Source organism: Alligator sinensis, unplaced genomic scaffold (assembly GCF_000455745.1).
Source record: "Alligator sinensis unplaced genomic scaffold, ASM45574v1 scaffold377_1, whole genome shotgun sequence".
Taxonomy (NCBI): domain Eukaryota; kingdom Metazoa; phylum Chordata; order Crocodylia; family Alligatoridae; genus Alligator; species Alligator sinensis.
Genome location: NW_005842047.1, coordinates 2,195,675 through 2,209,781, shown reverse-complemented (window position 1 = coordinate 2,209,781; position 14,107 = coordinate 2,195,675). Strand labels below are relative to the sequence as shown.

General features: G+C 41.6%; 1 protein-coding gene across 9 annotated transcripts in view; it reads right to left on the bottom strand.

Moving 5' to 3' along the window:
• Positions 1-13,903, bottom strand: part of PLEKHH2 (pleckstrin homology, MyTH4 and FERM domain containing H2) — an 86,195-nt gene extending 72,292 nt beyond the window's left edge. For 2 of the 9 annotated variants that reach the window (XM_025203211.1, XM_025203210.1), the window contains exons 1-3: positions 13,629-13,903; positions 12,768-12,897; positions 11,915-12,044 (exon numbers count right to left, since the gene is read on the bottom strand). In XM_025203211.1, the coding sequence (XP_025058996.1) occupies positions 11,915-12,037 (123 nt within the window). In that variant the 5' untranslated portion in view covers positions 12,038-12,044; positions 12,768-12,897; positions 13,629-13,903. The other 7 variants (XM_025203206.1, XM_025203212.1, XM_025203208.1 and 4 more) reach the window with 6 other exon arrangements.
• Between the last annotated feature and the right edge of the window lie 204 nt (positions 13,904-14,107).

Genomic DNA, 14,107 nt, shown 5'->3' with positions numbered 1-14,107 from the left:
TCTGGCTCCACACCATGTATGTTATAACAAGATAGGGAACAAGAAAATCTGTAAACTGGAAGTCAATATAACTGATGTATACAATACCTGAAAGAAAATTACTGATACAGTATAACTTCAGAAATCCGGATATCAAAAATCCGGAATTCTCAAAAATTCGGCACTTTTAGTTTTCCCCTCTGCTCCTCCGGATGCGGAAGGGGAAGCTTGCACACAGTGGCTGCCGCCACCATCCACCACCCCATGCCGTCACTTTGCATGCGGCCATTGCTCCAGGACTGGCCGCCACTCCCTCCCACCCCCCTGGATGTGGAAGCTTGCACACAGCGGCTGCCACCACCATCCACCATCCCGCTCTGCATATGGCCACTGCTCTAGGACCGGCCACCACAACCGCCCCAGCCACTGCAACCAGCCACCGCTCTGGTTTCAAAAAACCAGAATTCTCAAATTTCCAGCAGGTGCTCAGTCCCAAGCATGATGGATTTATGAGGTTATACTGTATTTCAATATACAGAAAAATGCTCAGAGTTCTGTTGTAAATTGTTGCTATTTAATTTCACTCCATTGCGTCTTGCTTCTATTGCTGTGTATACATTTGAATGACAGCCTTGAATATGATCTAAAATGGGGATTTTACTGCTGTCTGTAAAAAATCAGCAAGAAAAACACCAGGATGGGGAAAGAACAAAAGTACAATATTACATGAAAACAAATAAGTATAAACAGGCAATGAACAAACCAAATATACATAACTGAAAAGTATGAACTTCCCTATCTCTTTTAGATGCTAGCTTCAAGGCACTGTTGGGGTGGCAAAACTGTTTGTAGCAGGAGAGACCCTACAAAAGCAAGGGCAATGCGTAGGGGGTACGCGCAGGTGCACATGCACCCCGAGCATGGCAGTGTACCCCCTACAAAAAGCTGCCGCCACCACTGTCAGTGGCGTCTGCAAGCAGTCTGCGATGGCTGCTGGTTGCCGCCACCAGTCAGTGGCATCTGCAGGTGGTCACTGACCTTCTGTCAGTGCTCGCCACCCCCCACACCACCAAGAGTGCCAGCAGTGTCTGCGGGAGTTCCTGCTTACTGCTGCTGTGCTCCTGTTGCCGCCATGCCCCCCCAGCCGCCGGGGCATGCGTCGTTCACGTACAGAAGAATGTTCCCCACTCCCCCCTCAACTTGCTCTGTAATTTTGCACGAGTCATTTAATCTCTCTATGCATGCTGCCATTCCCCATCTGTAAAATGGGGATAACAGGACTTCTTTTCCTGGCAGAAGATAAACACACTGAAGACAAATGGGCCACTTAAATAAAACAGTAATGAGAGCCATATAAATACACCTATGGGCTTATATTAAAGAACAAGAAAGAAGGATGTATTTTATAGAGCTTCAGGACACAAACTTGCATGTTAGATGGCATGTTGTAGTTGTGTCTGCACTGCCATGCTACCGTACAAATAACTGCTTCCGCCCATCAGGGAATTCCGCCCATATTTAGCACTTAGTAATATGAGTGAGCATCCTGTGATCCTTGCACCATCGCTGGATCCTGAACATTGTGGCATACAGAATAGAAGCAAACGGGAAGCAGCTGCAAGTGCAGGGATTGGTCCATCTTTACAAATTTCCCTGATTCCTTTTCCAACTTCTGCAATCCATCTGTTTTTTCTACCAGACAACAGAAATACCAGACAACACAGTGCTCCAAGCCATGATGCTAAACACTGCATGTTAGGAGTGTTTTGTGCAGACATAGTTGATGTTTTGCTGTTAGATTTAGCTTTGCAAATTGCCAATTGAAAGGCTTAAAAGTTTTGTGCCAGCAGAGCAAGCAGCTATCCTACCTGTAGTTGTACCTGAAAAATGAGGGTGTACGCTGGCTACATCTAGAAGAATTTCTCTTGGACTCTTTGTTTAGTTTTCATGGTATCTCTTTAAAATTGAGAATCATAGTCTCTATCCAGTAGTGGGAGAGTATGGCGATGGTATGCATTTTCTGTTGTTTCTCATGTGCCTTGGAATCCTAATTCAATGAGCTGTCTATGTATTCTCAGAATGGTTATCTGAGTGCATGCCTGTGGTGCTCTAAAACAGGGGTCAGCAACTTACGGTCCGCAGACCAGATCCAACCCGCAGAGCTGGAAGGCTTTGCTTGTGCTGCTGCTGCTTATCCCCTTTCCCCCAGCTGTGTGCTCTGTAGCCAAGGGATCTGGGGGAGTGGGAAGAAGCAGCAGCAGCACAGATGCAGTTTGCAGATATCTGGTCCCAGTGAAGCTCCCTCCAGCTGGAAGCTATGCCTAAACCATAGCCAGGGAGCTGGAGAGGCTGGGGGAAGCTGCAGCAGTACAGGCTTGGTTCCCAGCTGCCTGGCCAGTGTAGGCACATGGAAAGCCCCCTCCCACTGACACCACCAAAGGCACCCAGCCCATACTGGACTGGTGCTGGGTTATTCCAGCTCATGGCTTGTAAAATGTTGCCAGTCTCTATTCTAGAGGGTCTGAGTGTGTGTGGGTGGTTTGTGATTCTGAATGGATTGGCAAACATTTGAAAGTCCTTTGGCTCCTGGCCAGCTTTTTACTCTCCCACTCCTTTGTCTTTCTGGATACTGACCACAGCAATCCCTCCTTCCCCCACTGCTTGCTTAAACGTGTGGACTACTCTGGGGATCAAATTCAGTATAACATAGCTGCTGGAAATGTCATGGTTCACACTATTTCAATTGCCCATCCACAGCTTCTCCCCTGACCCTTTTCTTTCTCAGGTTCTCCTAGCCTCACCCTGTGGCAATCTTGCCCCCATATTTAAAAAAGGGTGATACTTTATCATAAAAATATGTACTAATGTTTCTTTGGGTACATCTGTGCTGTGGATCACTGCCAGTTTATTGAGTACAGTACAGCAAGGAATGATGTTAATCACTACATCCATCTCATAATTTGATCAATGTGCTTTGTTAAGACTACAGAGATAACGCAAAGTATGTTTCAAAGAAGTGTACTGTATTTTCTAGGCATATTTTCAAGTAGCAAGCATAGAATTTCATTGGTACTTTTAAGGTATAACTAGAAGGCATTTTGTCCAGAACAAATCTGTGCTTGGAGCACAAAACAACCTGTTTAAGAAAATGAAAATTCATACAGAAAGTAAGACAAAGCAAGAGATGTAGGATATTTGTAACTTCTGTTAGGCTACATTATGCCAGACATATTTTGTGTACAAAACTGCAGTCCTAATAGCTCCAGATTCTGTTCTCAAGTACTGCTGTGAAATCCATAAACTTTCTCGTGTACCTGTCTCCTGGGAAAAAAAGGACAGGACTAGTAAGGGGATCCTGTTACTGTAAGAATTCAGATAAACACAAACCTGGCTTCAGTTACAGAACCCATTCCACCATCATATCTTCCCTCATTGCACTAGCATATCGAGATTTTGTCACTCATCAGTGAAATTCTGCCTTAAACAGTTCTGCATTTTCTGATGGCCTGTATGAAATCCAAAAATCTGATACAATTTGAAAAGTCGCTACCTTCAAATTCCAAAGACTCGCCTCTACCATGATTCTTAGAAAACCCACCTTGCTGCTAGGCAGGTGGCAAGCTGTTATTTCTAATCTCCTTTTTTCCCCCTACTCTAATCCTCCCTATTTCTAACCCCAATTAATAAAAGAAATAGGAATAATACATGTAATTAACAACTCTGTACCAAATCATCATCACTTATTTGCTACCTAATCCCATTACGTTCTTTGTTTTTTATCTCTTTCTGTAAACCATTCAGGGTTGTAATTACCTCTTTTCTATGTTTGTAAATTTCTCAGAGCGAGTTGGCTCTATCTCAATTACAGGAATCCCTTGCTATTCGTGGATTTGGCATTCGCCGTTTCAAATATTCGTGAATGCTGAACCCGCATCTTAAATAAACTGAAAGGAGCTCCTCAGGAGCTCTGCGCTTGCTGCTGCCACCGCTGCCACGTTCCCGCCGTCACCAGTGCAGCCGTGCCTCCCCACCCCCACCCCCTCAAGCCGCCAGGGACACTGTGTTCATGAACGCAGATGGCATTCATAAACGCAGTGCCTTATTTGCAGATTTTGCCATTCGTGGGGGATACAAGAACGTATCCCCCGCGAATGGCAAGGGTCTCCTGCAGTGCATTTGAGGGCTTCAATAATATAAATGTGGCAGTGCACCTTTGGAAGCTTGCCACTTTAAGGGCTGGAGGCAGGCAACCAGCAGATGCCTGATTAGGGTGGCCATTTTAGGACCCAGTTCTTATAGGGTGAGGTGGCAGGTTGCATCTGGCTACCAAGAGCAAAACATCAGCTGGCTGAGCTATGGCTCAGGAACATCCTTGGAGGTAAGGGCAGGAGCTCTGGGGAGGTTTGGAGGCTCCTGGTCCTGGGCATGACCTAAACTGCACCCTGAGGGGTAAGGTGGGTCTGGCAGGGCTGTCTGTGGCAGGACAGCCCCCAAGAAATACCAGACTGTTTACTTCCCCTGGTGAAATGTGGGTGCCTTAACCTTGGGCCCCACTATCTGGTGGGTAGTTGTGACAACTGTGGGAGTAGTGGGGGCCAGGTATGCCCGTTAATAGGCACCTGAACCCAGTAGGGACAAAGGGTCCTGGAGACCCCAGAGTGGGGTAGTGGTGTTGTGAATAGTGACAGTGTGGGCCCATGTAGAGTTGGGTGTAGAAAGGCACCTGAAGAGCTATGTAATTTGGGGTGCAGAGTAGGGCTCCAGAGGGTGGCTTGAAGGATTACACCAGGGGTGTACTGAGTAGGGCTGCTTGGGCAGCTTGAAGGGTGGTACATGGGTCAGCCACAACTGTGAGAACATGAGAGCAGTTACCTGGTGAGGGGCTAGGGACAAAAGCAGCCCAGTGTTTGGCACAAGGAAAAGTCACGTAGAGCAGGGGAGCTCAAGTGAACCGATGGTGCTGCGTGTTGTGCCAGAGCGGGAGTAGGCAAGCCCGATGGCACAGACAGGGTCACTCAATGGAGCAGGGCAGCAGTAGAGAGTGGCCCAGTGATGGGTGGAGTGTAAGAGGCCCCTATGAGAGTTGGGTGGAGTGAGTGTGTGCATGACAGAGGCCCAACAGTAGACTGAATTTGACTTAGCCACAAACCGGGCTGAACAATAATAATCTGGATGCCATCTATGAGGCACTGAGCCATGGATGACAGCCCCTGGCATTGGGATAATGTAAGGGCAGCCTCCCGCTTAATAAATCATATTAACATTCAAGTTGTAGCAGAGAAGTTAGGGGAGACTGTCCTAGGCAGGTGTGTGGGCCAACTTATGATCTGGCCTTGAGTTTGCCCCGTCACAATAAACATTGAGGCTAGGGACAGAAATTACACATAAAGCAGTATTAGAAGTGATTGGAGACCAGTTCAAATCTGTCACACAACAGAAGTTCAGTGCACATAAACTGCTTTCAAAATGGTCGAAACCAGTTTAAGATAAACCTGAATGGATGTAGCATCCGGCTCAACTGATTTAGGTTAAATCAGTTTATTGAATTTCTGTCCCAGATCCCCTCCAGATTCAAGTTAACTCACAGTCTCCCAGCATCCCAGGATGCTTTGCACCTCCCCAGCAAACCCCTTATTGCATGGTGGATAAAGTAGCCTTGTCCCAAGCTGTCAGCTGCAGCCGAGCAGGGAGGCATGATCCAGTGCCCCCTAGCTTCTGGCCTGGGCCACTGAGAGCATGTGGCTGCATTTCCAGAATCAAAAGTGAATGTCTGTTCATTTACTTATTAGTTCAATCTACGCAGTTTAAACTACCTGAAAAGATTGAATCGATTCAGCCTTAGGCTTTTTGACTACTCAGCCTTAATATTAATACTCATGTTATGGCTACTCCTATTAAATTCCATTATCTTGATTTAATTAATCCCAGTGTGCCCCTCCCCACCCCCCAAATCATGGCATTGATGTTCCAACTGAGGGAAAAGTGATTCTCAATTGCAATTCACAACTTCTAATATTGTTCTTTGGTTAGTTCATATTATAGCGTGCAATGAGACTTCAGCATTTCAGAGAGAGCATCAAAATGTGATGTTATACTTTGAAATCCTTGTGCTCTTTTAAACCTGCCTTTAACACATAATTATTTATCTTGGAAAGTTTGCTAACTTATATACAAATTAGTGAAGAGGTATAAAAAGACTTTTCTTTAGATGAAGAAAAACCCAACAAAGTTTGTGTTCAAAACCAATGTTATACACTTTAGCCAACTTTATTATAGGAATAGTGTTTTGTTTTCTGGAAACGCATATTAGAAACAGAAAACAGGCTTCTGAAAAGCAAACCCAGTTGATTTGATTTTCTCAGGAGGGGAGAGTTTCTACACAGCAAGTAGTGTAGGACAGCTGCCAATACCTATCCAGACTCAGAAAGTTAGCTTTAGCAGTGGGAGTGAAGGTCAGCTGAACAGAACATAATGGTAGCTGAATAATTAGCTTATGTTTTTCCCAAGTTCAGTCACAGGACTTTCCTACACTTGTAAACATTATGAATGTTCTTTCTCACTTGGCTTCTTCTTTTTCAATTCAGGTTTATTTTTTTTAGTAAAAACATAAGGACACAAAGTAAAAAATCAGACTGTTATTCAGCATTCTGCTGTAACAGGCCCAGCCATCCTTCGGTAAATAGATGTTATTTAAAATGGATGCCAAAACCTCAGGAAAAGCTGAAGATGCTCTTTTAACCAAACTATAAAGTCTCATTTCTTACAAACAGCTCTACAAATTGAAAAAAAAAGTCTCAGATATTGCATACAGTTGGGCAAGTTTGTTTCTAAAAAGAAACACACAGAGGTATAAAAATAGGAACAGGATTAAAATACCAGAGAAACAAGGCACTACTATAAAGAAGGGCGAAAAAAAACAATATTAAAGTTAACACACTCAAATCTAATACATTCAGACAATAACCAAACAAATGACACTTCTATCCTGTTTTACTCTCTTCCTAGCCATCTTGTTGTTTATCACTGTAACTAGACTTCACCACACACCCCAAGAAAGCAGATCTATCATGTGGACCCTGCACTCACGCAGGAGCCCCGCTGCCTTTCTGCACAACACCAGTACAGGGACTTGCACCAGCAAGAACTAAAGACTGTGGGCCCAGAAATGGATTTTGAAAGCACTTCATGTGCTTGTATAATTCTGACCCCGGGTAGTACCAACAAATTCAACAGTTGATACCTTCACCCTACTGAAATAAATGAGAGTTTTGCCACTGACTTCAACACAGTCAACATTTCACCCTGGAAGTTCACTTTACATCTATATACATTCCTATAACAATAAGATCTCTTAAAAAGAAATTCAGCAAATACTGAAAAAATAAGCTTTACTAGTCAGGTTTGATACAGTGTTTTTCTCCCTTTCACACTTACTGGTAAAAGGAATTTCTATTCCTTTAAAAGGACTACAAACATGACTGATTCATGGTTTCTACAAATATTCGCCTGGCAAACAAATCCAGTATGAGACATTCATACTATGCTTTTATTTCTTGACAAACATTTGCATGCAAAAATTGTCACACCACAAATAATTCATGCCAAACTGCACCTCATTTTTCAAGTTGAATGACATAGCAGAAAGACAATGCTGAAAAATTGTCTTAGCTATTGTTTTATAAAAACAGAGATTAGATGTGTGTTATTTTTGTGAGCTCTGTTAGAATACATTAACCACTTTTTAAAAGCTATCTAGAATCCATATCAGAAGCAGTGAAATTATTGCTTTGGTTATGTACATTATCAGTTTGTAGTTGAATATATGCACCAAATAAGAACATCTAAATGAAAGGTTAAAAGCAAACTATCAACATGTCTATAAAAGTAACCTTACATAATGCACATCACAATATTTTGTTGAAAACCATTCCAAGAATTAAATAATATTTATGAGTAGTAAAGGAAATAAGTCCAGAAACATAAATGTATGTTTTAAGTTTTTATAGCAAGATTTGGGCCAGTTCCCATCAGAGCTTATGGGATGTGACTGAAATCTAATGTAGGCTTCTCAAAAGCAAATTAGGAAGTTTTAGAGAGCTATGTAGTTCTTTTTATAAAATAATTTCATTGATCGGAAAAAATGAGCATTACAGCCATGATGTCATTCATGTATTTGGTAAAAGTCTATACTAAGAAAGGAGGAAGAACAGACTACTAGGTCATGAAATGCCAGCTACAGCCTAATTTACAGTAAAATACTGTAATCATTTACTTATGAAAAGTTTTTTAAAAAATTAACACTGAGAAGACTCAAGCAGTATTATAATAAATGCTTCTACTTAAAACTCGGACAGCCTAAATTTGGGCTGCTTCCTACACCATTAGATACTTTCTACACCATTCCTCAAATTCCTATAAAGACCTCTCCCACTTACAGCAGCAGCTTCTGCTTCAAACTCCAACAAGGTTTCTTTCTTTGCATGTTGAATTTATAAAAATAGGCTCCCTATTACTTACCAAAATGAAAACAAACAAAGAAAACCCCAAACAGATAAATAACACTGAGCAGTTGACACTGATGAAAAAGTTATGTATTCCTTTGCCCTCTCAAAACACTCCCCACTCCCTGACTGTCCTAAAAATAAAAGGAATAACTGAACTACAAATAATAATCATGCCACTGTCTCGTCAAACCCCTGAATGCTGAAACATGAAAGTCTGCATCTACCAAAAAAAGTTCAAGAAAAAATTGTTGAATTTCTAGAACAACACAAATATTTGGATTTCCAAATCTGAGTAAGCTTAGTGGAAAAATATTGAGAAATTTCTCATTTTGAAGCTGTATTTATTTGCTGTCACACTATAAAATAAAATAACTTAGCAAGGCATTTGGTTGCCAATTTGCAAAAGAAGTATTTTGAATGAATCCACACAGTAGATTTATCAAAGGATCTAGGACAGTTACAAATATCAAAAGAATTCTGCAAATGAACTCAACCTACAATGATATTTTAGAACAAAATGCATTAAAAACTATAGTTTTGATTATTAATCGGGGTCATATAAACATCATGAGTAACTGGATGTACTTTTTCCTTCTGACTAAGTGTCCTAAAGAAACTCTTCATAAATACAGCATAGCAGGAATTGGCAGACATAATTTAGGTATATTTGTTGTATTTCCTGTCTGCACACATGCAAGTGTTTTGTCACAATATTGTGATAGAATTTAATATGCAAGAGAGTTTCACATTTGTCATGCTATAGTACTGTAATTTTTGTTTCTATTTTGAAGCACAACTGGTACTTTTGTAAAATGTTCTGGGAAATGTTTCATGGTACATAGAATTGGAAACAAAATCATGATTTAAGAACCAACCTGATCAAAGTTTACAATATGAAACACTTCTGATTTTACAATTTTCTGCAAACTCTATAATGATTTTCATTTTACAATAACTGATATATATATCAAAACAGTAATTAGAAGGGGTGGCAAAAAATTAGTTCAGGTGTTTTTATAGCATTATTAATACAAAAGTTACCTGCCATCCTAGGATTAAGTGTCCATTATTTACTTTGCTTATTTGGAATACATTATGGAACAGTAATTCTGTGCAGGCCAATAAATATACATGTAGCTTAATTTTAAACTAATTAGAATGTTTAATTTTCCCTAATTTTAAAAAATGTTTCTTAGGCCTTTTGGAATATTGTTTTCTTTATTTTTAGATTAAATATCATGGAGTCATGACAGTTGACACAAAAACCAAAGCCTTTACTACACATCTACACAATGTTTGGTTCTGAATGGCATCACTTACATTAGGTTGACTTTTGACCTGTCTCTCTTACTGACACTTCTTCTGTGCTGGAGGGACTCCAGTTTACAAGTGAAAAAGCTCATATATAAAAAAAGTTGAACAGGGGCACTAGGCTCATTTTTGAACAAACTCTTTAATATTCTTGAATGAGAGAAATATGTCACTTTCCTCAACCAAATATTTGTTTGGCCCGTGCTCAAGAAGTCATTTTGAAATAGAGAACATCATCTGTTATCACTAGGTACCTACTTAACTCACGGTAGGACAAAGTCATTTCATTGTAGCAGGGGGCATGGACTTCTTCCTGGGATCTCTTGAGCATATATTACTAGCCTTTTACAGAAGCAGGATGCTGGCTACCATGGCCCCCTTGCTTTACCTGTGGTTGGTTGGGTGTTATATTTTGTGTTGTCTCAGGGCTGACAGTAGTTGTACTAAGAGGATGGTTTGGATAGGGATGATCCTGCCTCAGACAGGAGGTTGGACTAGACCTAAGGAGCTCCCTTCCACCCCTACTTCTCTATGAGTCTATGTTTTGGACAGGGCTCCCTTTGGATCAAATAGGCAAAGCAGAGAAAGCATTTGGATCTACACTGGGTGGCACAGTAGCCCTCAGTGGCGGGGAAAAATAGATACCATCCATACAGCCCAGCTGGATTCAAGAGATCCAGCTGAACTGCAGACACAAGACAGGACATCTGATGCATAACACTAAGTAGAGTAGTTAGCTGACTTCCTGTTGTCTTTCAGTATAGCTTCCAGAGCATTATGGTACAGAACGTACATTAATCTCTTCTGCTGCAATACTGTTTGCTCGTGATGCCCACAGACCTATGTTACTCCTTCTAGATCAGGTGCCCAATGGGGCTGGTCTGTGGGCCTCATATGGAATGCACATACTGTAGAATTAAGCTCATTAGAAGAGCTTTCTATTATATTGTTTTCTTATACTATATTATTCTTCTAGTCTTCCAAAAACAGACATAACAGCTGTGTAGCAGGCTGCTGGCTTGCAGATGCTTGTAGCAGGCTGCAGATTCACAGGGGCTATAACCCAGTTACAGGTGGTGAAAGTTAATTGCAGGTCTGCCCTGAGAATGGGGCCAGCTGATGTGAATTGGCTGGCCCAAAGGAAGTTTACAAAAAGCTCCCAGGGAAGGAAGCTAGAGGTGCTATGTTAGTTGTTGTAATGTTGGTTTGGAGCATTTTTGGGGGGTGTAGGAAGAGATCCAGGGGCTTTGAGGCTGGAAGTAACAGTGCCACACCAGAGAACTCACTCCAAAGGTAGAGAGAGAAGACTGCACTGCTAAGAAAGCAGCAGAGCCAGAGTCACCTTCACAAAGTCTGGGAAAAGGCCCAGGGCTGTGAGTTAGCCCTTTATGGGCCATGTTTATGTTTATTTTTACTGAATTGAGGATTTATGCTTGTGGGATTTCCTGGGCACTCTTGCCTCCCAGGAAAGCAAAAGACTGAGCTGAGTAATCCCCAACCTGCTACATGCTAATAAAATAAAACTGTTCAACTGAATTTCATAGATAAATGGTAAGCTGCAGTAAGTTTTAATATAAGCATAAAAGAGTCCTAAATTTCTTTTATTCACATTGACTAGTAAATAAACTATTACATCTCTTTATGTTGTTTTAGAGCTCTAACATCTTAGGAAAACAAACTCTGAGTTATATGGCTTGGGAGAGACTATGCTGCTCTTAAACAATTTCAAATAGAACACTAGAGTAAAATGGTAGATCCTGGGACTTTTCCCGTCAGCTTTATTGGGGCGTCAATCAGATCAAGCAAATATATTTAAAAAGAATCAATTATGAAGCTGAAAGAGGGACTTTTACAGAACTATTTTTTTCCCTCTCAAAAACAGCTTTTTTTTCTGATTGCCATAATGGGCTGGGATTTACAAATGAACACTCATGGTAGCAAATTAGATCTGTAATATTCTTACATCACTATTGAAATATTTCTGGTTTTAGACAGTCTGCCCAAGAAGTAGGTCTGTTCCAGAAAATGCAGGTTGCAGCCTAAACAGAAGACTAGGGCTGACTCATTACTATCAAATAAGTCAATCTATAAATTATAATTTTTAACAAACGCAGACCTACCTTTTCTGCTAATAATTCTCTGATCTTGCTTGCTTGGAGACGAAACTTCATTAACTGTGATTCCAGAGTTAAACATCTTTCTTTCCAATTTACAGCTCCTTCTGAATCTGAAAAATCTGCCATATTTAGGCTGGGGGGGAGGGAAGAGTTAGGTTGTATTTAATATGCCTGAGACTTTTTTTCCCCTAATGTACATGCTAATACCAATAGTATGGAGATCTGGAGGAACATACAAAATGCTTGTACAACAGCAGTTTAATAAAATCAGGGAAAAATAAAGAAGTCTGCAAAAGTGCATAAAATCTTTAAAGCAATTTCCTAAAATTTGAATTCATTAAATCGGGATTTATTTGTATTTATTAATTTATGCCAGAACTGCAGAACCCTTGATAAGCAGAGAAATATCAAGTGTTTTAGCCTTTGGATGCTATAACGATTGTAAGTATAGGAAAGGCTCTTATAGAATGGAGTTTCTCTAGAAAAGAGGAATGCCAGCGGAGGAGGAGCATCACAATAATTAAGATTGACATTAATTTACTGTTTAAAAAATTTACTTCAAGTGCTCTAAAATCCATATGCTTACTCAGACAGTCTTGAAAATTGCTGTCTTTTACGATTATCCAGGGCAAGGGTTGTGCTCTAAACAAGTCTTAAGATGCTCTGAACCTCTTTCCTGACAAAAAAGCCATTATATCTAAATGTTACAGTTTTTGTACTTCTTTGTCCAAAACAGAGATCAAACTAAGCCTTTTATCTGTTTATATCTCTTTATGCACTGATTCTAGAAAGCATGTAAATATATGCTTATGTCCACCCCTACTCAGAAAAACATTTATACATGTGTAAGCCGTGCCTGCACGCTAGGCGAGGTGACGTGCTGGATTCCAATTCCAGATTCCCAGGGTGCCAGTGCAGGTCTGCTGACTGAGGTGTCCCATGGAAAGGTGTCCCTCACCCTCGCTGCCCAAGAATTTGTTCCATGCCTAATAAAACACATCAGGTTCTTTACTAAACAACTACATACAGAAAAGAAATAATTAAGCAAAAGAAGAAGTGTGGGTGTGTGTAAACAACAATTAAACCAGCAACTTAAAGGTTATAGTTGTAGATTTTATTTAGGTGATTTAGTTGGTCTAATAAGAGATCAGATTTACCCAGAGAACCTTGTCAACCTTTAGGTGAATAATTCCTGCACACAGAGTGGTTCCACTTGTGTCCAACAGCTTCAATAGTTACTTTCACCTGGTTATAATTTTTTTTTTTTTTTTTTTTTTTTGAAAGAGAGAGAGACAAAAAACAGATTCCCTTATGGTCAACATCCACTCCCATAAAATAAATGGCAACACAGTTATAGTTATGATTTCCCACTAGGTGGCAGAGATGAGACTCTTGTTGCTCCGGGGACTCTGAACTCCGTTTCTCCAGGCTGGACGCAGGGAGTCGAGCCTCCGGTCAATGTCGCAGGCAAATGGCTCTCTCTTTTATTCCTCCTGAAATGCACCGTCTGCAAACTCTATGGGATCAAGTGTCCCCTCACACACCCATGTGGGTTTGGGATTCTCACAGCCCGCTCCCCCTCTGAGCTGTCTCTGTCCCCCAGCACCTCCACCCTCTGCAGGTCTCTGTTCCTGCGGTACCTTTGCAGCTCGAACAGGACGTCCCTTCCTTCCACCCAGCCAGCTTACCAACCCCTCCCCACTCTTTACCTGGGTACCTGTGTCCCTGGTTGCACAGCTTCGACCCGGCTGGGGAATCGGCTTCTCCTGGGATGACTCGGCCCCGCCTTGTCCTGAAGTCTGCTCCTCCGTTCACTCTGCCGGAGGGGGCTGAGTCTCTGCTCCTTTCTCCAAGCTGCTGTTGCTCTCCTCCAGCTTTCTCTCTCTCCTTTTCCCTCCCTCAGCTTTTTATGGCTCAATAGCAGCCAATCGGAGCCTTTGGTTTGCAGTGGGGCCTCTGGTCACAGTTCAAATTTTCCAATAAAAAGCACGCGCTGTGCACAGCATACCCTCATGCCTAGAAAAGCTATTGCACCTTTTGCAAACTTTCTGCCTCCTTTCTTGCAAAGTTCTTAGGCACAGCTCACCCACTCAGCTTGCAGCCAAGCGAGCTTTTGCAGCTGTTACACATGTACCAGTTAAGTCAAGGGGGGCTTAAATCCATTAATCGGACTGGTTTCCTCAATCAGGGCCCAGG